General features: G+C 34.5%; 1 protein-coding gene across 1 annotated transcript; it reads right to left on the minus strand.

The window, feature by feature from the left end:
* Positions 1-379: 379 nt before the first annotated feature.
* CSLA02 (cellulose synthase-like A02) lies at positions 380-6,449 on the minus strand. Its single transcript, XM_021956439.2, has 9 exons — positions 5,684-6,449; positions 5,427-5,525; positions 4,842-5,094; positions 3,278-3,388; positions 2,476-2,612; positions 2,244-2,357; positions 1,935-2,134; positions 1,621-1,836; positions 380-1,074 (listed from the first exon to the last, which is right to left on the minus strand). The coding sequence occupies exons 1-9, from the start codon at positions 6,011-6,013 to the stop codon at positions 912-914; spliced, it is 1,623 nt and encodes a 540-aa protein (XP_021812131.1). The 5' UTR covers positions 6,014-6,449; the 3' UTR covers positions 380-911.
* Between the last annotated feature and the right edge of the window lie 18,563 nt (positions 6,450-25,012).

Consider the following 25,012-nt stretch of genomic DNA (forward strand, 5'->3'; position numbering starts at 1 on the left):
TCAAAATTAAATTCAATAGAGCCAACTGTCAATTTTTGGGTTTGTTTATAGAAATTAAATGGTGTAGGTTTTATCTATATTATTAGTGCTAAGAATGGATATATGACTAAATATCTCTCTGTAAATAAGAAAAATATAAAATTTCAGCAGACTTTCATGTATCATTTAACCATTTTTTTTAATCAGAAATAATTTAACCATTTCTGCCCACATAATTTCAGATGAAGGGACCAAAGGAAACCATTGGCAGCCTAACAAAGACTGTCAAGCTTATTAATCAATGGAGTTGATCAATTTGATACAAACTAAAATGACTAAGCATATGAATATATGATGATTATCAAATGATAAGTAAATTTTGATTACAAGACTACAACTTAACTAAATTTCTTTTTTCTTTTTCTTTTTTTCCTCCAGGAGCTTATTCCCCACAATCCAAGAAAAAAAAAACTATAGCTAGCAATCCCAAGAAAGAAGAACAAAACTTCACAATTACAAGCAATCTATTTAAAGAGAGTAGTACTATTTCCTTGTCCTTGGAAAACATTTATAAAAAAAAAAAAAAAAAAAAACATGACATCTGCTTCTTCCTTGACAATTCACTCTGTATAATGTGTTCAGCTATCAGCATTTGTTTTTTTCTCTGAAAATTTCCAGGTATACTTGAACTGTGACATGAGATTCGACGAGGAAGGTGCAGGAAGAACCCTTTCTTCTTTTTTTTTTCTTTTTTTTCCATCGCAAGATGAATTTTACTCAGCTGAAAAATAATCCAAGTTGCAACCAACATTTGCTCATAGAACCCTACTAAAATCTTTGTTGAAGAGGAGAAATATGCTGGCATGGCATGAGAAACAATAGGGTAGATTGTGTCAACTAATCTATATAATTTAACTACCAAGCGCTGCCGATTAAGAGCTGGGGATGATGGTTCCAACGTAGCCAAATCCGCAGATCAAGAACGTAATGGTTTGGAGGAAGAGGTATACAAAGTAGTTGTTCTTCCCATGCACATAATCATAGCATCCACAGACGAACAGAAAGGCCCCAAATCCCAGCTCCAAGAGGTGAAGCCTGTTAATATTTAACCAAGGATAAACAGATATAAGAGATTGCATATTAAGGGAAAATGGTGTGTAGAAATGTTGGAAAGAATAAGAAAAAACATTAAAGGACAAAGCAGAAGGTAATAAAGAACAGGCTTGGGATGGTTTCATAACACCAATAGATAATATTATTTTTCTAACCCCACATGTTTACTCTTAATAAACTCTCATCTGCTGTCATATGCCAGCAGCAGTTGATTTATATGATGCTTAGGTGGATAGACCAATGCGAAGATTCTGATCTCCAGTAATGAAAAGGGTTAAAAGAAACAGAAATAATTATTCTTACTTGTGGGATTAGGTTAATGTTGGCAAATAATTAAAACATACGGTGCATGTGATTTGGTTTTTTCGCCAAGGCTTAAAGTTATGCAGAAAAGACAGAGCTCTCTGTGTGCCAGTGTAGATGTAGCGTCAATGCAAATAGTTACAAATTTCTATGCACATTGCACATGGAAAAATAAAATAAGCAAGTCTGCAGTAGAAAGAATAAAAGTGTTAAACGAAATTTTACCTGTTGCCAAACTTGAACTTTGGCCTTTTGAAAAATTTGGGGGCTGGTTTCTTGGCAGCCTCTGCTGCTTTGTTCTTGACAATATCTCCCAGTTTTTCAGTGACAACCCACTCATTGGCCCTCCCTGTTTCTAGCAGGCCAATCAAAGTTGCCTTGGTCCGGTGCAAAGACATCACGTTCTCGAAAAGGATCCAGTAAAACAACAGGTGAATCGACCTGCATAAATTCAAGAAGAAGATTGATTAAATTCATAAGATTGAAGAACAAGTAATAAAAGTAATTAATGAAGAAATCAAGTGTAGAGTCTACAAGACCTTGGAGTTCCAACTGAGTTTAGAATGGTGATGATGGAAGGAATATAAACTGCTCCCCAGATTGGAACATAAACTTCAGGAACCAAAATGGTCAGAGGAAGTACAACGCAGTAAAAGAAGAAGGTCACCATGTGGGCTATGATCTTTCGGACAAAGAAGAAACTGTATATGACATAAAATTTCTTCCACAATGTAACTTTCTGCAACATACATACAAGAAACATAATTATAACACATGAAGAAGGAAGAAGGAAGAAGAAGAAATTGCATTATGGGCACAAGTGAGTAATATAATTAAAATGAACTCACCTTAGTTTTTACTATTTCCATCACCATTTTCCTAAACAGATTAGCAGGACCACAAGACCATCTGTGCTGCTGGAAACGGAAGGCATTGAAAGTACTTGGAAGTTCACTTTTCACCTGAAACATGGATATTGATCAGAAATTGTGTTCATGTCATCCCTATAGTAGTTAGACTTCACCTATGGATGAACCATTTGATTTGTTCAATGTACATACATATTCGGTTAACAAATACCTGAAGGTCACCAAGGTACAAAAATTTCCAGCCTCTGAGACTAGCCCGGACAGCAAGATCCATATCCTCCACTGTCGTCCGGTCTTTCCACCCGCCTGCCTCATTAATAGCAGCAATTCTCCACACACCAGCGGTCCCTGCAATGTTATCATATGTCAAATTCAGAACTGCAAATACTCTCAGTTGAATGTTGCATTTGTAATTAGAATATGCATTACCATTTTAGCAAGAAACTACTAATATGCAGTGCAAATATATGCAATGCTTTATCAAGTTACTTCAACAAGAAGTAACTAGTAATTACTGTGTCTGATTAGTAACTTGACAATCACTTGAGTTCAAATTCTCAATTTATCCAGTTTGACTATTGAAGACCATATACTTGGTCTCTTTTAAAATTCCTCGCATGATTTTAGCCAGGAATGAAGGACCTAGAAGTCAACCAAATTCTTTTGTTATAAAAATAATATTAAAACACAACTTTGATGAAGAAAGATCATGATAATGACTGTGTAACATCCCTCCCTGCAAGTCTAAAGCTAAGTCTTAGTCTTTGCAGACTCGGTCAATCTTCTATTTTTCTCATATGTTCAAGTCACTCTCACATACCAACTATATTTATATATTTGCCAATTAGTCCCCACCAATTGGCAGCTTTGAACCAGCACTTTGCACATGTCAACCAATTAATAGACAGGGACAAATCAAGATATATACTTTTGACAAAATAAAAATAAATAAGGGCAACATGGATGATAATTCAAATTTAACCCTAAGTGTTATTTGTTAAAAATAGGTTTACCATTGAAACCGAAGAAGGCATGTGTTGCTGACCCAACTTCTTGCTCAACTGTGAAATGATAATCCAATGACATCTCCTGCATTCTGGTCAACAAGCACTCATCCGAATTCACTGCAAAACCACATAAACAATTTTAGCTCACCCCGAAAAAAGAAAAAAAGAGAGAGAAAAATGTACATGTAACATAATATAAATAATATGAATGTGCAGATTTTGGTTAGACAAGTTGGCCAAGGCAGTTAGCTTGCCTCTTACACTCAAGTTCGAATACCCTTCCTTTTAAATTAAATTAATTTAGAATATTTTAGATTATTACTTGTATAAATAAATTAAATAAATTAAAAATATTTTAGATTATCACTTGTATAAAAAAGAAAAAAACAATGTGAATGTAATAAATGATTAAAATGATTAAAAAGATATGGACCCCATCAAAAATAGGAAAGAAACTCCGAAAGCATTTAAAAGTAGGGAACCGGTCTGGTGGTCACGTGACACAAATGAAGGTTGGCCACGCTAGCATGAGCACGACAAACCAAGTGTCGGTAAAGGCTGGAGCAGAGAAAATGTGGGTCCACCGCAAGGCTTACTGTGGTGCCACCTAGTTTTAGCAAACACTACAACACCACGTGAACAGTGAACGTTTGTCAGTCAAGTTTCCGGAAACTCACTCTGCTCCGGCCGCCTACGAAATATTTGACCGTTTGAACCGTACAATCCCGGGTTTACATAAGGCAACTTATTGTCACAAAATTACCGTCCTTGTTCTCGTTCAGCAAAATGACAAACCTACCCCGCATGTCTAGCATCTGATCGTGCCGGTTCACAAGAAGAAGGTGACACTGACTTTGCCACTTGAGCGAGGGATCTTTATCCTATCCCATGTTAGGGGCTCTTACGTCATTTCCCATAAATTACGAGAGACGATGTGGAATCAAAATTTGTAGTGAATGTTCGACACGTTATGTTGACAGACTGTGAATTAACCGATCCACCACATTCATATTTCCACGTAATAACAAGCTAGATGGCAAGAAAACATCAGTCCAAAAATAAATTGTTGGACTCTTATTTTTGTTTTCCACAAGAGGCCAATGAAAACGTAGTCTAAGAAGAGAAAAGCACTGATTAATGGCACTAAAACTGACAAATTGAACATGAATCACACTTCCGTCTATGACACAAGTACTTTCTAATACTTCCAGACGTGGGTACCAAGCAGCCCTTGATGAAGGGCTAGCAGACAAACAGGTGTCAAAATCAGAGATGGCCGAGAAGGGCTGCTCTGTGTGGGCCCGACCCCGTGATTGATGGGTTGTACTCTGGAAGACCCCATTGCCCATGCACACTATACACACAAACTGATCCCGCCGACGGAAAAGAAAAAATAAAAGCCCAAATAAATACCCAAAAGGAAAAACAAAAAGAAAATTTCACAAAATCAGACCACCGACACTCTGAAAATTTTAATAAGCGCAATTAAAGGGTAGGTTAAAAAAACATATAATAATAATCTAATTAATAATAATAATCGGAAAAATGAATGAAATTATAATTAATTTACCGAATCTCCATCGAGCTTGAACCAAGGCAATGTCAGGGTTGTGGACCAAGAAAGGGATGGCCCGCCGGAGATAGTCTGGTTCAGGCCTGAAATCGGCGTCGAAGATGGCTACGTACTCGCAGTGCTTCACGTAGCTGCGCTTCAAGCCTTCTTTTAAAGCCCCAGCCTTGTAGCCTCCCCTGGTTTCTCTGATTTGGTACCTTATGTTTATGCCTTTGCTTGCCCACCTTTGACACTCCAGCTCCACCATTTGCTGCAAAAATTTCAGTTTTGATAGTTTTATTAAAAACCCACTTGCCCATTTTGTTAATGCGACGAGTCAAATGGCCAAAATGAAACAAAACCCATGTCAGAAAGCACAAGGGTCACGCCAGAAAACTCAATAATTGGGCTACTTCATTCTCTGTGGCTTTTTAACAAACACATTGAAAAGACCTTTGTCACTAGAATGATGAGATTTGTTGGCGGTGGTGGTTGGAAGGAAAAATGATGAAGAAAAGATTACATTTTTAACGGGAAATGTGGGAGAATAATTAGTGGGGTGATCTGAATGATGGGTTGTTTTCTGAATTTAGGAAAGTTTACCTTGATTGTAGGGTCAGTTGAATCATCAAGGACTTGGATCACGAGACGATCGGACGGCCATGAAAGCCCACATGCAGCACCAATGGAGATCTTGTAGACCTGACCCAAAAACCCATGAGAACACACAGAAAGCACCATACTTCAAGGCTTTTTCTCTCACAAACAGATAACAGCACACAACAATGCCTGTGAAATCTAAGAACACACAAAAAAAACAAACAAAAACAGAGAGATTTTGATAGCAAAGCAGCATGTACCTCTCTTTCATTGAACATAGGGATTTGGATTAGAACCACAGGGAAATTGGAGCTGCCCAGTTCCAGGTCCTCCTGAATGGGCTCATATTTGTAGCGCTTCTCTGGTTTCTTCCAGAAGAGCTTGACCAAAATGATGACAATTCCCATGTAAAGCCTCTCAAAGAAGAGCATGAGAGACATGGCCAAGGAAATGTAGACACAAACTCTGAGCAAAGGGACTATCAATGGCGCTTTGATTAGCTCCCAAATCAGCCCCATTTGGCCTGCAATGTCATATGTGCCCCCTTGAAATGATTCTGGTATCAGAACTCTGGTTGTGGTCTCAGCCATATCTCTCACTCTGCAAAGGCAAGAGATGAGAAGATAATGAACAAAACAAAACTAACTACCAGATCTTTCACTCACTTTTTTGGTTTAAATGAAATGTGACCAATGTGGGGAAGTGGGTTTTGTATAGGATTAAAGTGCGGCTCTCAAATTCTTCAATAAGGCAAGACAGAAAACAATGGGCTGAAAAATCCTTTGATTTCAAGAAAAAAAAAACCCAGAGAGGGAAATTTATCAGGCAATACAGATTGTCTCTCCTGTTTTCTCCTCTTCACTCAGAAGTGGAAAGTACAGAACAAAAAATCTACACTTCCCCTTCTTCTAAGCCTCTCTCTCTCTCTCTCTCTCAAAGATCTGTGCCAACTATTAACTTGTTCTGCCTCTTGTCAAAATGAAGCAGAGAGGACTGAGAGTGCTGAGAGAGAGAGTTTGAAGGACACAGAGAGAGAAAGGGGGGTCTTTTATAGTCAGTTTTGGCCCTATTTGGAATTTCATATTTATTTTTATTTAATAGTATTATTTATTTCTCTTTTTGCCAGACTCTATGTATTCTAATTCACTCTCTCTTTTAGGTAGATATCCTTTTGCAATCAAGAGAATCCTCACACTTTTAACTGTTCCAACTCCAACTCTGAGTGACTTCATTATTGTCCAGCTTTTACTTGCTTGTTGCAAATTACAAAGTATATATTCTAGCAAAAAAAAACAATAATAATAATAACAAGCTGGTAGATAATGCAAAAGGGCAGCATTGTCATTTCACAATAAAAAGAACATCTCAATAATTTTTATTTATTTATAAAATAATAATAAACCCTATCCTCCTTCCCTTTCTAGCTACTCTGGCATTGTCGCTGAGCTCATGCCGTATATGGTTAGGTGTGCAAGCAGTGAAATCTTTTTTTTATAAATTATTTTGGTTTATAAATATTTCAGTTGGAAATTACAAGGGTAAAACTATAATTTCATTGCTAAGTTGACTTGAAAAGTAACTTCTAAAGTTGAATTCCACATTGAATTATTGGAGATCTCATGAATATACTGCGATGATATGATAATTAGTTATCCTAAAATAGAAAACAAATCAGTGCAAAATAATCTCACAGCATTATATGTGATTGAATTTCTATTTAACAGTTTCCAAGCTTGTTTCTACCTTTTGCTCTAAGGACTTATGAGAGGTATGCTTTAAATTTCCTTGGGGCCAAAAAAGAAAACAATAACGTGTTACTTATTTAGTCAAGCGTAAAATCTTCAAGAATGATCTTAACTGTTAATAAATGCAGACCTCATTGTTAAACCGGTCTAATTCTATGAATCTGATCTCATATCTCTAGCCTAAATGATGAACTTGACATTCAACAAAATATATTGATGACCGGACATGAATGTGTGATAATATAGATGAACTAGTAGCATCAAGTTTACATTAGTCCGTATAAATAGTTGAATAAGTTGCTAGAAATTATATTCGGCCATGAATCCTAAGCTTATCTCGGTATTGCAATTGACTTATTTAAAGAGAAACAAGAATTGAAGTCTTAGTATGATTGATTTACCAATAGTTGAGACCCAATCAGAAGATGCTTAAGAATAATAGAGATGAACAAAGAGAGACTAAACTCTAAGGGTTGGTCTGGTAACGTTTTGCAAACACGGTTTTTGAAAAACTGCTTTGCAAGACAAAAATTACAAATAGATTTTTATTTATTTATAAAGATATGTAAATGGGAAAATAGTAAATAACAAGTTTGAGCTTAACAACAACCTAGCCTGTCATTTGCTTGACCTTCGGTCAAAATATCAACTAGTTATTTTGACGTGAAATATGATGCACAAGATCCAACTCAAAACTAATTGGTAACTGAGAGTAGACTCAACATTCTTTTTATGTTTTTGGGTTGTAGCTATTCCCACTCTTTGTCAATAGCCATACTCTTTTTAGGAGTTGGGTAATTTAGAGGTTGTACTTACTTTTTAACTTTTTCTCCTTTACAAGAGTGAACCTCATGAGTCTCTGAAAATTTTAGGTACCGCCAAGCAAGTCTTAGAGTCTAGTTCCGGCCAAAAGAATAAAAGCCTATAAACCCAACCAAATGACACTCAATACAAATTTTACAGTGCCTTTTTAGCCACACTTGAAACCATTAACTTCCAAGGGGGTTTTTTTTGGCCAGAAAAGCAACTTCCAAGGGTTTGGTTAAGGTTCAAGCCTTGTGAGTGTTTCTCACTTTGCCTTTACAAAAGAAAAATGGACAACCGAACATTTTATAATGAACTCATATGAACTCTTGTGGTCCAAGCTTTCACACAATATATATGCTGAAAGCATATTCTCTGAGTACAAGTCGGATTCAAGATTTTTACTTTTTTTTTTTCTAGTTGCAACTGGTAATAATTTTCTTGTCCATGCTAAACATAATGGGAGATTAATTACATGAGTTTGATTTCTCTTCTTCCATCACTAATTAAATATTAGTTTGTTTAATACTTATTAGCCACGAGATTTGAACTTATTATATATTTGTTAGCTTGTTTAGGACTAAATATTTGTTAGCTCATTTACTCAATTATGAGTACTTGAAATAACATTGAAAAAATAATCCTATGTCAAATTGGAGACTGTGTTGAGAAGAATATTTCTCTATGTATTGATAGAGCCAGAAGGCTAAGTATTTATAGAAAGATTTACAAACCCTACAAGGAATCCTAGGTTACTTGGAGACTACTCCTAAATCAATTACAATCAATTACAGAAAAGAAAATAAAGAAACTTCCTAATTTCCAACACTCCCCCTCAAGTTGGAGTATGGATACCAAGAATGCCCAACTTGCGTACAAGATTGGGAAAAGCATTACCTCCAAGGGCTTTTGTGAACAAATCTACTAACTGTGACGTGGATGGAACAAAGGAGGCAGCAATCTGTCCAGCTTGTATCTTCTCTCGAACCATGTGACAATCAATCTCAATGTGTTTCGTGCGTTCGTGATAAACAGGATTAGCGGCAATATGAAGGGTTGCTTGGTTGTCACAGAACAACTTTGCAGGACCTAAATTGGTAACTTGTAGATCTTTCAAAAGATATCACAACCAAGTTAGCTCACAAGTAGCAGCTGCCACGGAACGATATTCTGCTTCAACAGATGAACGAGATACCATTTTCTGTTTCTTTCTTTTCCAAGATATGAGTGAATTTCCAAGAAAAAACATAGTAGCCTGAAGTAGATCTTCTTGTCATGGGGCAGTTTGCCGAATTAGAATCACAATAACTGATCAAATGCAACTTGCTGTTTGAAGAGAAAAATAATCCTTGACCTGGACTACCTCTCAGATAGCGAAGTATACGTAAAGCGGCATCCAAATGTGGTTTCCTCGGTTGATGCATAAATTGGCTCAGAATGTTGACTACATAAGTAATCTTTGGTCGAGTCATTTAACTTTTGTTTTTTGCATTTCAGCTTATGTTTTCATTCATTGAATTAATTATTATGTTTTTTTTGGGTACTGTCCTCTAATACAGAAGCTTCTACTACAACTACAACTCCTCTACCACCTTGTTTTTGAAGAATATGTGTATTCATGTGACATGAAGGAACTTCTTCAATTGTTTTTGCATGTACTGTTTATGTTTCTTCAATTGTTTAATTTAAATTTCTAGTTTGATACAATTTATTTTACTGTTGGGTTGTATTTAATTAGAATTTTTGAAGTTTGGTTTGTTTAACATTCATTTCTTACTTTAGGTTGAGTTTGTATTTAATCTCTGAACTCCATATTTTTTATTATTTGTTTGTGTTGTAATTTTGAACTCCCCATATTTAATCTTTGAACTGCTAGGTTGGATTGTTTATTTCAAAGTACTTTAATTTGTTAGTTGTTTAGGAACTCCCCATACTTAAATTCAATAGATAATGCTCAAAACAAGCACAACTTGATTTATAAACTAGGTCCACCTAAAAGGTCCTCAAAATATAACCATGTTTGTAAAGGATCAATACAAATTAGGGTCGAACCGATTCGATCGAAAGTCTCGATCAAATTGAGTCTAGGCAATCGACAACTCCGGCTTCGATATCAGTCTCTGAATAGGCAATCCGCTTCTCACCGGTTCAGTAATCGACTTCCCTTGCTCGAGTCGGTTCCCGAACCGAGTCCACCCTTACATATAGATAACTCTTGTGTTTTTTTCTTCTGTTGTTTATGAATTAGGACAGTGGCCTAATGGATTAGAATTAGGATAGTTTCAGCAACCGTGATTGAAGCCTTGGGTTCTGGTGGTGAAGCTTGTTTGTACCATATCTGATCCTCCACTCATCCATTGACACGTGGATCGCTTAAACTCCCCAAATGCCCCAAGGCTCCGAACAATCGGCATCGGCTACCGATGATATTGTCTCAAAGCAGCAAAAGATCGCTACAGGCCCAACACAGCTTACAATCTGTATCCCTTACCGATTCTGCAGAATCAACCTCGAAGCACCCGCCCGAAATATCTAAGGACTCGTGTCAACCTCATAGGGCCCTCCCACGAGTCCCACATCGAAATTAAGTACTAAGAGCATACAAAATGCCCTCTATAAATAAGCCCCTTCACTACAATACTGGGGTAAGATTTTTCAGCTTGACTTTTATACTTTTATATGGTCAACAGCAAGAGCTCTTAGAAACAAACTTACTTTGGCATCGGAGGGTCTTAGGCTGGTTCCACACCGGTTCCATAGACCTCACGAGTCTCAACTCTCTTCTATTCAGGATCTGCATCCAAGGACAAGAAGAATCTGCATCTATCATTCAATCGATCTGCTAGATCGTCCTCACCACTTGTAAGTTGCACTCATCTCTATCTGTTCAGTTTTAGTGCCAACAAAGCTGAAAGGGGGATTGCCGGAGGTGGACATGTGGCATAGTGTACTTGCCCCCCACCCCCAAAAAAAAAGATTTGGATCTCTCCTCTATTATATTATATATAACATATAAAATTTGTAATAAACAACTTATAATTTAAGTTAAAATTCCCTCTAAAACAAATTAGACATGAGTAAATTGAAATATTTAGCTCTAAACATGTAACTATTGAATACTTAGGTGCTTTATTACAATTCTAACTCCGCCCCTATATATATATAGTCCCCTTGTATTGAGGGATCTCTCTAATAATTTTATTTGAGGGACACCCTCTTTTGGGTCCCTTGAGAATTTTTTTCAACGATCCAAACCATCTATTTTTTAAGTCTACATTCATAGATCATCCTTGCAAAAAAATTAGACAAAGCGGAAACCGTTTCGATATCCAATTTTATCCTACAAAATCAATGAGTAAGGTGCTTCAAGAAAGTACTAAAATTTCAGTAATTCAATTGAGTTGTCAAATGATATCAGATTCAAATGATTTTTTGTAGAGATGATCTTTAAATGGATATCTACAAAATAGACGGTTTATATTAGTGAAATACAATACGGAGTGGGCCCTACAATAGTGTCCTTCAAATAAACTTATTTGAGGAATCCCTTAACTGAAGCTCTCTGATGTGTGTGTGTGTATATATATATATATATATCAGTCCCGATCTCTTGAACTACAGGAGTCCAAGAGATTGTGTCACCCACCGTTGGATATTAATCCAATGATTCAAAAAAGGTTCTTAAAAGGAGTGCAAGAGTGAGTGAACCGTTGAATTTACATCCGACGGTGAGTGACCACAAATCTCTTAGACCCCTGTAGTCCAAGAGATCGGGACTGATATATATATATATATATATATATATAAATATATATAAGCATGTATTATATGATTATATTTCGATCAATATACTCATTATGGTATCATATCATTGCATGGAATAAGTTTGGTAGCATACACATGCCGTTAATTACTACTATTATTTTTTCTTCCTAAAAAACAAATCTATATGCAAGGATTCGAAACAGTGGCGAACCTATAGAGGCGCAAGGAGATGTAGCTACAACTCTCCTCGCCGGAAAATGCCTTGGATGTGGGGGAGTTTGCTCCTCTGGTCTGCATTGAAGCTGCCCACCAACTGCTTGTGTAAATGCCTGAGTGCAGCTTCTATTTTGCATTGATGTGTTGCTGTGCGCAGTGCAACACCTTTAAAAAAAAAAAAAAAAAAACTCCTGGCCAGAACAATGTTGTTTTGGACCAAGGGTTTAAAAAAAAATTATATTAATAAACCTTATGGAATAGCCTTGCCTCCACCGGAAAAGCAACAGTGTATACAAGGAGTCCTCTTGCAAGATATCAATCCCAATCCTTAAAACTTGAAGAGCCGCTCTTCAATTGCTTGCTGCTGCAGACGCAATCCAAGGTGAAGGCTCTCATCTCACGCCATTGCATCACTCTTGTTGGTTTTTTTTTTTCTCTTTGTATTTGTTTAATCAGATTGTACTCTTATTTTGACTAGATTAATTAAGATTGATTTTTTGTTAGATTAATTTATATTGATATTGATTTTTGTTAGATTAATTGATATTGATTGATTTTCGTTAGATTAATTGATATTGATTAAAGCATGCAATAATTGTAGCTTGCTTGTAATTTTTTTTCTTTCTATGAATATATAATAATATTGTTTAATTATAAGGTCATTTGATTGTCTAAATTTTGTTATGAGTTCTTAGTCTTTTAAATATTGTACCTCCCCTAAAAAATTCTTGAATCTGCCCCTGATTGGAAGCAGGGGTGGAACTAGCCCAAGGGTTGCCCTGGGCTGTAGCCTAGGGAAGGTTTTGGGGAAAAAATAATTAAACATATATAGCCTAATATTTTAAACTAATATATATATATATATATATATATATATACAATTGCATATCCTAACACAGCAATAGGTATCGTCAAAGGTTTTCCACATTTGTATTTGGTGTCAAAGTTTGTCCCAAACATCAATTTTAATCCATCTCCATTAACATATCTCCAAAAGAGAAGCATTTTTCTAAATAAAATTCACCCTTTTGTGAATAATATGGCTCTAATTCCTTTTTTTTTTCTTCTTGTGTTTACAACTAGCGTGATTTATATGATCTAATGTATACTTTGATTTCTAGAAAAACTGTTAGTAAAAAAAAATTATCATTAGATTTTAAGATAATAACTTTAGCTAGCCCACCCATTAAAAAATTCCTGGCTCCGCTCTTCATTCAAAGTCCTAGTGAATTAACTGAATGACTAGCGTAGTAGAGAAAGTCATTCAACCTTCAAAGACTAGTTGCAGTGTACAAGTTCAATTCAACCTTGAAAGCCTTATTTCTATCAGCATTATCGATGGAGCGAAAATGACTCTTTTTGCTTCTGTTGTATTCAATCACTCCGCCCATAACGGCACTGGACGAGGTTTTTCCTTCATTTTCTTTTTGTCAACATTTTGTCCTTTTGTTTTTGAAACTCATATTAGTATTACTATTTTATCTTCTTTACTTTTTGGTATATTATCTTCATGCAAACCCTTCGATAAATTCTAGATATATATACCCAAATAATTTTCAATTTGGATGATTTTATGCAAAGATGACTCTCGAAGCAGAACTTAAAATAGACAGTTATGATCATTGAACTGCAATATAGGTAGTCTTAGAAAAATGTAAAATGCCCACGGACATCTTTAGTTGTGGGACTACATATAAGTTTATAAAAGTTATTAAAAATCTGACAAGTCTTTGAAAGTCAGTCGCTTAAAAATTTTATAAAAGTCTTTATTTATTTTTTATAAATATAAAAGTCTTTATGTTGATGCTGAAAGAAGGATTGAGAAATTTATGGCAATCTCTCTCAATTCCACAAAAATATGGATGATTGATTGATGACAAGAGACTGTGGTAGGTATAGGTAGTTATATAATTTTGTTAGAGATTATATCTATGATTTTTATTTCAAACAACCTAAACCTTGAAGGTCAAAAATTAAGGAAAAGATGAAGATGAAGACAGAACATGCATGTTTCTCTCAAACACGACGGATCTCAAAAAAATTTCCTGAAAATGATTTTGACATGGATCTCCTCCCACTTGAAAAAGTAAACAATAGGACATCTTTTTTTCCTTTTTTTCCTTTTTTTTAGTGTTTTTTTTTTTTGCATAATAAAAATAAAAATAAAAATAATTGAATCTATGATCTTCCACTTCCCAACCCTACTAGGAGCAAAAGATAATGGGAACAACATCATGTTCAATATTTCCATAAACAAGCATGGATATGTACAAAATAATGTAAATATTGATTAATTTAAACTTTAAAGAGCCTTAATATATTTATCATAATTTCTAAGTTGCATGGGATCACATTGACTAGGAGGTGTATATTTGAAATCGCCCTAATCTTGCATTATTCTCCTGCGCAACTTCTTGCAAGAAAACATATTCTCAGAAGAAACAATATGCATGCGTCGTTATGTTATCTAAATTGGTTATGGATGCCCATCATAAAGACTATATTTACAATACTTATCATTTATAATTATGCCTTGTAACCACCACTTATGGGTGGTTAATGATGATGTATTTCCTATGTCTATAAATAATATGCACACTAAAGATAAATAAGACACTTGTAGGCCTTCAGATATTGAGAACTACTCTCACCTTTCCCATATTCTCCTTCTTTGTTATACACCACTTGCTTTAAATAATACTTCATTAATTTTCTTCATTTCCCTCGGAAAATTATTATTGGTCCACATATTTAACCAAAAAAATCAATTATTCGCATTAACTTAAAGTTTAGGCATAAAAAAAGAATTAATGTAAGAGGGAAAAACCCTCTGAGAAAACCATGAGGAAAGCAACCCTAGTCGCGGCCCCTTTTGGGGAATGATGGCCTTCGTCCCTTTCCCCTCCCTTGTCCTCTCCTCCTATCCTCTCTTATCCTTTCATCTCCTTCTCTCCCTTTCCTATATTCTTTCGCTTTGTTATTTTATTTTGTGGTGTGAAAGTAGTAGCTGTGAAATGTTGTTGTCATTGTGATAGTCGCCATCTTTCGGACCACATACACAAGTATTTGGCTCCAGTTGTCACCCTTAAACATCCATTTGGAGCTGCAAAGTGGGGAAGATGTCAGGTTGCGTCAGGTGCCAGTACAACACTATAGGTTTAGCTAGTACGACACTATGGATTTAGCTGGTATGACACTATGACTCTCTTTGGATTGCCGTGAGTATGCCACTAGAGAAATAGGGGCACTTACAATTGCCTCTATAAGTCCCAATAGGGGCGAAAATAAAGCTAAATTCGCCCCTAAACGCATGAGTTGCGGATATCCTATCTGCCCCTAAATATTACGCCTCTAAAACAAAATAGGGGCGAAAGTGTACATATAACTGCCTCTAATAGTTTGGCTGATACGTTCGCAAATATCATTATTAGGGGCAATTCTTTCCGCTCCTTTTATATTTTCCCCAAATATATGATATAGTTGTACATCCACCCTACTAATTTAATAACAAATTAATGAAATTATATGACTTTTAATTGCTTCAACAAAAAATATTAAATTTTATTGATGATGATTAATTTGCAGAACATGCAAAAGTCAAAATAACACGCAACTATATGAGATATATCTAAACAAAAGAACCATAATGTATCAACAAAAATCGTAAAGCAGATAGAATTGCATGAATGTGTGTGTGCTTTTGAAATTGATTGTGTAATAACATAACATTAGATCATGCTTTCTTAAATTCGTGGCCACTCGAAAGATGAGAACTGTCATTGTAATTTTGTTTACAAGACTTCATTACTTTATAGCATGTAAAATAAGGTTTTCGTATTTTATTTATTTTGGGGTTTAAACTTGAGATCTCTTTTAACATTGGAAAAAGAAGTATCACTATGTTAGCATGTTGGCCTTATAAACTCAAATTAGTATATTATTATTTAGGTTCGAACTTGGGACCTCTTGTAATGATGCGCTGCTAATAATCATTATTATTACTTATATAGGAGTGGCGGTCATGCTTCTTAGTGTTTTTTTTTTTTTTGGTTTAATTATTGTCATGAACTCTTTAGGAGTTTGCTGTGTATAACTTTTTTCTTTAGGAGACTTTATTTCTTATTAGCGTTCGGCTTTTGATACAGATATGTCGTTTATGCCTTTAGGCGGCAGAGTTGTATTGTAGGTTTGAGTAGGCATGCTTTTGGTTGCAAAATCAGGGATTTTAATAACTTTGTGGGTTGTATGTAATTCTCTCCATATCAATTTAACTTCTTGTTGTATTTGGTCACTAAAGAAGATTTATCCATCTTTTGCACTATAGTGGCCTTATACTTGTTTTTGTTCATGTTATCAATAAAATAGTATTGTTCTTTATAAAAGAAAAATGCTAATTTAGTCAATGAATAAGAGAAGTTCAAATACTATCAAATTTTGAGGGAAAAAATCATATATATATATATATATATATATATATATATTATCATTAAAAAAACGTTATTGATATAAATCTTACCCATATTTGCCGTACTATCAATGGTGTAGCCCATCGCCTCACCAAATTTTCCTTACATTTGCGAACTATGGTTTTTTGGTTTGAAGAGCCATCAGATTGTATTTCCGATGTTCTCTTTGAGGATTACGGATATGATCTTAGAACATGTCCACCCTTGAACCAAAACCGGGCAAAAGCCCCCCCAAGGCAGCCCCAGAGGCCTCCAGCGCGAGAGAAGAAGCCCGGGCAAGCGGTGGGTCCCACCAACCCTGGCAAGCCCACGGGCAAATCTTGCTTGGGCTGTAGCTCGAAGGCGCTGACGTCAGCGAGCAAAAAAAAATCCCAAAAAAATGGAAAAAAAATTTCAAATTTGGGTGGATTCTTTTTTTAAAAAAAATACCAAATTTTTTTTATATTTTGTTGCACAATCTTTTTTTTTCTTGCCCTTGCCTTAGCCTTTTAGGGTGGAACCAAAAAAGGCAAGGCTGCCACTATTCACGTGAATAGTGGCAACCCTTGCCTTGCCTTTGCTTTGCCTTGCCTTAGCCTTTTGGGGTGGACTTGCTCTTAGGGGAGATTGGGAGGGGGGCACTCTATTGGAGGCCGGGTTCCTTTTGTTAGAAGTATGCCCTAGAGCCAATCATGAGATGTAAACTCTAAGGATACTTCCTCGTTTGGTGTAGAGTACTCGCCTAATCCTCTAGGACATAGTTTGGCTTTTTGTACTTGTTACTCATTTTCCTCATGAATAAAATACTATTGCCATTGTGTTAAAAAAAGAAAGAAAACATTATTGATTTAAAAGACTGATTACAAGTACTATTAGAACTTGGATGCAACTTATGTGATCTCGTCAAAATCTTGCCTTGAAAACCCCTAGTGGAGGAAAATCCTATATAAAAAAAAGATTACCACTCCATCCAATCTCTTAATTACATAAAATATTGTGTAAAAATGTCGTGGAACATAAAATTGCAATTATGCCATAGCTAGCAGTCCGTTTTTCGTTCAAAGGAACAATTGAGCAAAGTCTGCCTCATTTGAGATTGAGACTGTTTGCAAATATTAGGAGCCGGCATTATAGTTTGCCATTAATCCCTGCAAAATACCAAAGTACCCTTACAAGAGAAAATAGGAGAAGAAATTATTATTATTTATTTTGTCACTAAACGCAACATAGACATTTAAACTTGCCCATAAAATCGCAGTAAAATAAAATGACCACTTGTTTTTTTAGCATTTTTTTTTTTACAGATTTATCAGTCCACTTGTTTTTCTTTTTCATAGTACAAATTTTTTAAGATTATAATCTAAATGGTCAAATTTTTATATAATTATTTTATAATTTCCACTTTGGTAATGTCGAATTAGTTATAATCAACAAAATTCGAGTCACTTTGTAATAAAAAAGGGGCAAATCCTCGGCGTGTTTTCATCCTAGAGCCTTGTGTCAACTCACACGCCATTCACCCTAAGAAATGTTTGGGGTTCATCAACTCCTTCATTTTGCACAACATGCAAAAGTCAAAAAAACACACAACTACATAAGATATATCTAAACAAAAGAACCATAAAGTATCAACAAAAATCATAAAGCAGATAGAATTGCATGAATGTGTGCTTTTGAAATTGATAGTGTAATAACATAACATGTCGAGATCCTACTTTTCTAAATTCATGGTCGCTCGAATGATAAGAACTACCATTATAATTTTGCTCTTTCTTTTTCTTAAGAGTTTTGTTTATGAGAATTCATTACTTTATAGCATGTAAAATAAGGTTTTCGATCTTGGGGAGTTCGACCTTGTGACCTTTTTTATCATTAGAAAAAGAAGTATCGCTAGACTAGAATGTTGGCCTTACGAACTCAAATTAGTACACTATTATTTAAGTTAAACAACTTAGGTCAAGACAATATATATAGTTGTAAAAAAGACTGCTTAACCTTCTTCGATTAGAAAATTGAAAGTTATTATAGAACTATATTAGTATGATTAAACTAAGTACATACATACATGTGAAAATTCTTCTTACAGCTGGTGAGATGAGTTTGGATTGACAGCTATAAAATTAAAACAGTTGATTGCTGCGATGCCAAGCACACATTGGAATGTGAAACTTTGCTAATGACACAAAGGAATTCTTAATCATGTGGATATCATTAATGACATGAATTTCAGAACCCACAGGTTAGTGTTTATATTTAAGCCAATACAAACAAGAGCCCTCATACAAACAAAGCATTCGTTTCTTACTTACCAGAGCCTTGATTGAAGGGTCATGTCTGTCATTTGTCAAAACTGTGGATTGTTTCCTCTTTTTAATTTGTTCTTTTTGTCAGAAAATTAATATTCACTTATTAAGTTTAAACAGGGAGATCCCCCTTTTGCCAATATTAATTAAATGCTACAAAATTATAATTGACCAAGAAAAATAAAGTGTCACATTTGAAAGACAAAATAAAACACAACATATAATGAGTGGTCGATACCTTTTATAATAAATGCTCGAATGCTATTTTTTTCTTTTTTGTCAAACGATATAGTAAATTTGATTCATATTTGGTAGCTGGTCTGTCTCTTTAAAATCTTAAGAGAGTATGTTGATTTATTAGGCCCGATTGAAACCAAATGGGACCTAAATATTAAAAATCTGAATTGAAGTGTGGTGCTATCTTTATCAAGACGATACAAACCATATCATAGTCCGTCGTATCGTATTTGGCATTCGTATTAGGGTCCGATAATTAATTTGATTTGGGTAAATGATTAACCCTAAATATCTAGCTACTTTGGATGCTGGGAAATTCCCTGAAACGATTTTGGGAAGGGGAAGCTAATCAAAAGAGGATAATGTGCCAAAAAGATAGACATTGTGACCTACTCCCCATTTAAGTTTGGACTTTTGGGACCTACCCCTTATATGCCATTCTTGTCCTGTAAACTTGATCGGAATCATCTGCTGCTACTCTCGGTAGTGTGTCTGGTGAGAAGGAGATAGAAACTATCAATTTTCCTTGACACAAAAGAAAAGCATGTTTTTCGTTTTCCAGTGAAATGAAGAAGAGACAAAACCCGCATGACCTTTTTGGTGAGGTTAAAGTAAAAGGAAGAGAAACAAAACACATTCAGAGAAGAAATTAGTCGGTGGGTTTCAACACAAAAGCCCCAGTTAAAAAGTTGAGATCTTGGTCAATGATTAAATATATTTATATATAGCTACTGGTGAAGCTTCTATCCTATATATTATTCCCAATTGATAAATATCTATATTTATGGTTTATTATTGGTCAGTAGTGTTCATTTACTTTGGATTCTTTTTTCATTTGTATTTTTCTAACATTTTATGAGTCAATTAATGGAAAATAATCAAATTGCCTATTTTTCTTGTCCTATATCTATACATTTGCATCAAACAAATCAATTTTTTGTTTGTTTTATAGCAACTAGGGTTGGACTCGGTCCGAGTTAGTTCGATTCCAAACTCAAACCGCTTCGGTTCTAAGAAAATTGGCACTGTCATCGAACTAAAGGGTGGAGGAACCGACCACTTCGGTTAATCAGAGTTGGTGGTTTGATTCGATTTGGTGCAACGAACTTGGTTGTTTTTTTAGCTCAATTAAGTCAGAACATGCCCAAATTCAAGGCCTAAATCTGATTTACATTTCAAATCCAACATTCTTGTAACAGATTCCTAGCACAATCCAAAACATCCTTCATCCAACGTTCAACATCGCATATTCATAATTGTAATACCAACATTCATCATCAAAAATCCATCATTAAAGAGCCTTTATAAAGGCTTACAATTTAAACCAAAATAATTAAAGTTATGTTCCATTCAAATTCAATTACATTACAAAAGCAAAATCTGAGGCAGCTGATGTGTTCAAATTCCAAAAAATTAGAAACCAAAATGAAAGGCAGCTACTGTGTATTCCATTCCAATATGTCATCCTTGGTTGTTGGTGGCAGTGCTATTGCCACCTTGTTTAGGGCTTCGAATGGATTAGGGATATTTTGGAGTGGGTATGTAAAAAACCTCCAATGAATGTCTGCCATGTATATATTAATATTTATTTTTTTATTTTTCCATAAAAAAAACAGTTCGGTTTGGCGCGCTGACAGTTATACAATCTCACTCCCAACCACCGGACCGGAATCACCGGTTCAATTCGGTTTATACACCAAATTTCAAAAATAAATAAATAAAACCAATCTTCTGCCGGTTCAATCGGTTTTCTGGTGTATATGCTCTTAGCCCTCATAAAAACATTATATTACTTCGCGGTAGTTTTGTAACATTTTTAAGGTGTTCGAAAATCAATGCCCTTTTCCTCTTTTTTATTTTTTAGGAGATAAGGGGATGAGGAGAAAAAATAAACAAAAAATACTTCGTGACCTCTAGAGTTATTAGCCCATGTGCATTTGTATTTAACATTAGCCCCATGACAAAAAAAATAATAACATAAGTTAACTAATGTGACCAAGTTGACAAATCATATTTCATGGTGTGGCAGGTAAATAATAACATAAGTTAACTAATATTAATTAATTATTTATAGATGAATTTGTGCTTTCTAATTGTATTTTGCTTGTGACCATTTCAATTCTCGTGTTTCTTATGTCAATGGCTCATGTTCATGACCCCGCCAAGTTGAAATGACTTAATTATCCAAGTTTGAAATTATATAAAATATTCGAATATTCTAAATATTAATTTAGAACTAAACATGACTAATTAACCGAATAGTAGACGTCCAATGAGATTCAATAGATGTTAGTTAGATAATTTGTATGTGTATGGTGCCCCATATTTTCAGTGAGAGCTACATACTAACAATTAAACTGTTTTATTTTAAAATTAAACAATGATTTAGACAAGACTAATTATTTAATTTTCTATTTGACGGAAGATCCATTCATGGCCTGCACAGTTGGTTGATGAATCCAAACTAGTACAATAATTTTTTTGTCTTACTAGTCGATTGATAATTCTGACAACAAAAGTGCAACAGTTTAGTGATGAGTCCTTTATCGTTACGTTTTGGGTCATGACTTATCATTTTTGTATCCATATGGAAGTACAATTTGAGTGAATTTTTACAAAGATGATTTTTCAATGAAAGACCGAAAAAAATAAGTTCGAGTTGATTGTGGAGTATGTCGAAACGGTGATTTTTGCGTCATATTAACTTACTAATTGACTAGTAATTTAGACACATTATAATGTTGTAGGCAGACTGTAATTCTAAATCACGCATTCAAGTAATTAATTAGAAATTAATATTATCAATAATTTAATTGAATTGACATCTTTATATGACAATAATTTGTGATTTAATCTCAGATCTGCATTTGTTTTCTATTTGTCAAAATTAATACAAGTTCAGGGTTTAGGGACAATGGAGACAAGGCATCCACAAAATAGCAAATGTCAAACCCGTAAGTTTGAAGAATGAGGGACAAAACAGTTCCTCTCAGAGCAAAGGCATTGGGATTTTTGAGGTGTTCGTGAATGCCATCAACACATACATCAGCCTCTTCATCATTATTATTATAATATGACTCTGTGTGTGTTGTTTAAACATCAATTTCTTCTACATCATATGGAAAATAATGCCAAAAACAATACGCATTATATTTAATAAATGATTGTTTAAACATCATACTTAGTTAATAACTTTTTTTTAACTGAATTATGAATGCAATTTCAAATTTTCTAAAAAAATCCATAAGACTCTGCTACGTTACAGAAAAGAGGGCTAAGTTAATCAAAAAGAGAACACGCAAGCTCATTTTTGTAGTCGAAGTGTTTTTGTTAGGTCATTAGTTCTATCATTGTAACATAAACTCTAATCAACTTTGGTGCTTTTTGAGCTTTTAACACACGCTAATTGATAATACTATGATTAGAGGAAAATAGCCAATTAGGGTGGTTCCTAATTAGTAAGGAGAATATCATTATAGCAGTATCTCAAGACAACACGTATTGTCATATGAAAAAATTAAAATGCAGAAATATCAATATGGGATCGGCTTGAAATAATGGCATCCCGATCTAAGTAGGTTGTTCTTCTCATTGTAGGTAGGATTGAAGGTGGATGTCATAGATAGTACATGACAATATCTGTATAAAGGGCCCGTGAGCTTTATTATTATGGCTTTAATAAATAGTTTGATTAATTGTCACATGAGTGGGTAGTGGGCATGAATTGGTAACATGCCGTCTTGATCAAATTACAACGGAATGTATGTTATTTAGATGACACACTTTTTATTTATTTGTAATCAAATATAAACTTCATTAGATAATAAACTTCAATTGCAGTGGCAGACAGGGGCGGAGCCACACTAGGACCAGTGTGGTCACGGGCCCCCACTCAATTATTTTATATTTTAAAAATAATATACTGTTATGTATTTCTATATGTATATTATTTCAAATATTTTACGTTTTGATTTGTACCCACATGTGTTGTGACGGATCTATTAAGGCACAAGGAGGTGGTTCAAATTACCCATTTGCTCAGCTAGTAGTGGTGCACTCCAGGTGTACAGATTACCTTATTTCCATTTTCAACATTTAAGTCTTTGTCCTTTTACTTTAATTTATTTTTATATTTTACTCCATTTACTTAAGTTTACAATGTAAATAAGGAAGTACCCCCTATTTGGATTCAAATAAAAATACTAGAAAATCAAATTCCCACCAAATCAAAATTTGAAAAATCGGTTTTAGTGCAAAATACGATTTAGGCTAAAAATGATGGCTCATTAAGTCAATATATACTTCATACTAAAATCCCATAAAATCAAGTTTTCTTATTTGATGTGTAATGAATAAAAGCCGCCAAAAATTATCTTGAGAAAATGATTATTCCAAAAAACCATTTTTCATACTTAGTCAATATTTTTACATAAAACATGTTTTCATGTATGATATGAATGCATGAAGGGACCTAAGGTTTTTTTTAGTTTGTGAAATTTTGATTTTTTTTCTTTCTATTGGGTTTAATGGGGGGAAAATCTTTAAAGATATTTGCTAAATCGCTACTCTTTGTCTGTCTCTTGCAATTTTTCTTGCTCAGAACGTATTTGGCTATCCCTTTGTTGAGGACAATTATGATTGCAATCAATAAGCAATATAATTCTTGACATATATGATATATGTATACTATTTTCTGTATGTATTGTGAGTTCAAATTTTTGATTCTTTATAATTTGTAAGAGGCCCCCACATACATGAAATCCTGGCTTCGCCACTGGTGGCAGAGCCACTCCTAGATCTGGAGTGATCTTGGCCCCCCTAAATTTTTATCTCTTCTCTATTATATTATATATAACATATATAATTTGTAATAAACTACTTATAATTTAAGTTAAAGTTCCCTCTAAAACAAATTAAACATGACTAAACTAGAAATATTTTGCTCTAAACATGTAATTATTGAATACTTGGGTATTTTATATACTTGTATTTTCTACTTCAACCCCCCTAATTTTACAATTCTAGCTCTACCCCTGTTCAACTGTATAATTAAAGACATCAACAAGACATCTAAAATACCAATCCCAATGGGGCAACAAACTAACATGCTAAAAACAAAACTAACACAGAGACAAAAGCCGCATTAAAACTACTAGCCCACATCACCATAATTAATCATAAACCCAAATAAAGCCTACAAACCCAACATAACCAAAATCCTAAAACAACCCATGAGCCTAGAACTTTAGATGACACTGTTTGATTGAAGTTATAAGTCTAAGTATTTCATTAATAACATTGATAAACCAGATCTTAACATACCCCCATATATTCCATAAACATATATGCATATGCACCAAGGCTAGTGCATCAAACACTGCGTTGCGTGTTCCTTTTAGGACCCCTTTTGATAAATCAAGCAGCTTTTGTTTTGTTTTTTTTTCCTCTCTCCTTTTTCTTTATTCCCCATTATTCAACTTATATGTAATATAAGTGCTTTTTCTTTACTTCAAAAGTTGTGACAAATTAGGTCTTAACATCCTTTATCCCCACCATTATTCTCATATTGTGGCCACATTAAGTACTAACTCCATATTATCTTCAATGGTCTTCACCGTCTTTTGTCTACTTGTCAATTCTATTTCCACTTTTCAGTCTTTTAATTGCATTTTTTCTCTTATATAGCTTGACCAAATACATAATCCGCCAATTTGGCTTTTGCTTAATTTCCACGTAAAGCAGATACTTGATCCTCCATATAGCTATTATAAAACAAAGGGCTGCGGTTGCTTTTCCCACTAGCTACTTCCAAAAAAGTTGTATCTACTGATTTGTGCCATGATTTATGCTCAGTGCCCTGGTCTAACAATGTTCAGATGTTCTTAAATTTAGTAAACAATGTCAATTCGTATGTATGGACGCATTCCCTAGGCCCCCTCATTTAAGTGATATGTCATTTTTTCACTTCATTTCATGTGCTTAAATTTCACATTTTAGCATTCTTATTACTTTAAGCCATTTACATGCGATGAAAAATTCAGATTTAATTTCAGTTATATCTATGGGATTTGCTT

The sequence above is a fragment of the Prunus avium genome, chromosome 6, assembly GCF_965620075.1.
Source record: "Prunus avium chromosome 6, drPruAviu1.hap1.1, whole genome shotgun sequence".
Taxonomy (NCBI): Eukaryota; Viridiplantae; Streptophyta; class Magnoliopsida; order Rosales; family Rosaceae; genus Prunus; species Prunus avium.

Excerpts from the sequence above, each read along its gene's own strand:
- CSLA02 (XM_021956439.2), bottom strand. The coding sequence starts at position 6,013 with ATGGCTGAGACCACAACCAGAGTTCTGATACCAGAATCATTTCAAGGG. Across the intron at positions 2,135-2,243 it reads TGGAAATAGTAAAAACTAAG|AAAGTTACATTGTGGAAGAA; the intron begins GTGAGTTCATTT and ends TGTATGTTGCAG. Across the intron at positions 1,837-1,934 it reads AACTCAGTTGGAACTCCAAG|GTCGATTCACCTGTTGTTTT; the intron begins GTCTTGTAGACT and ends GAATTTATGCAG.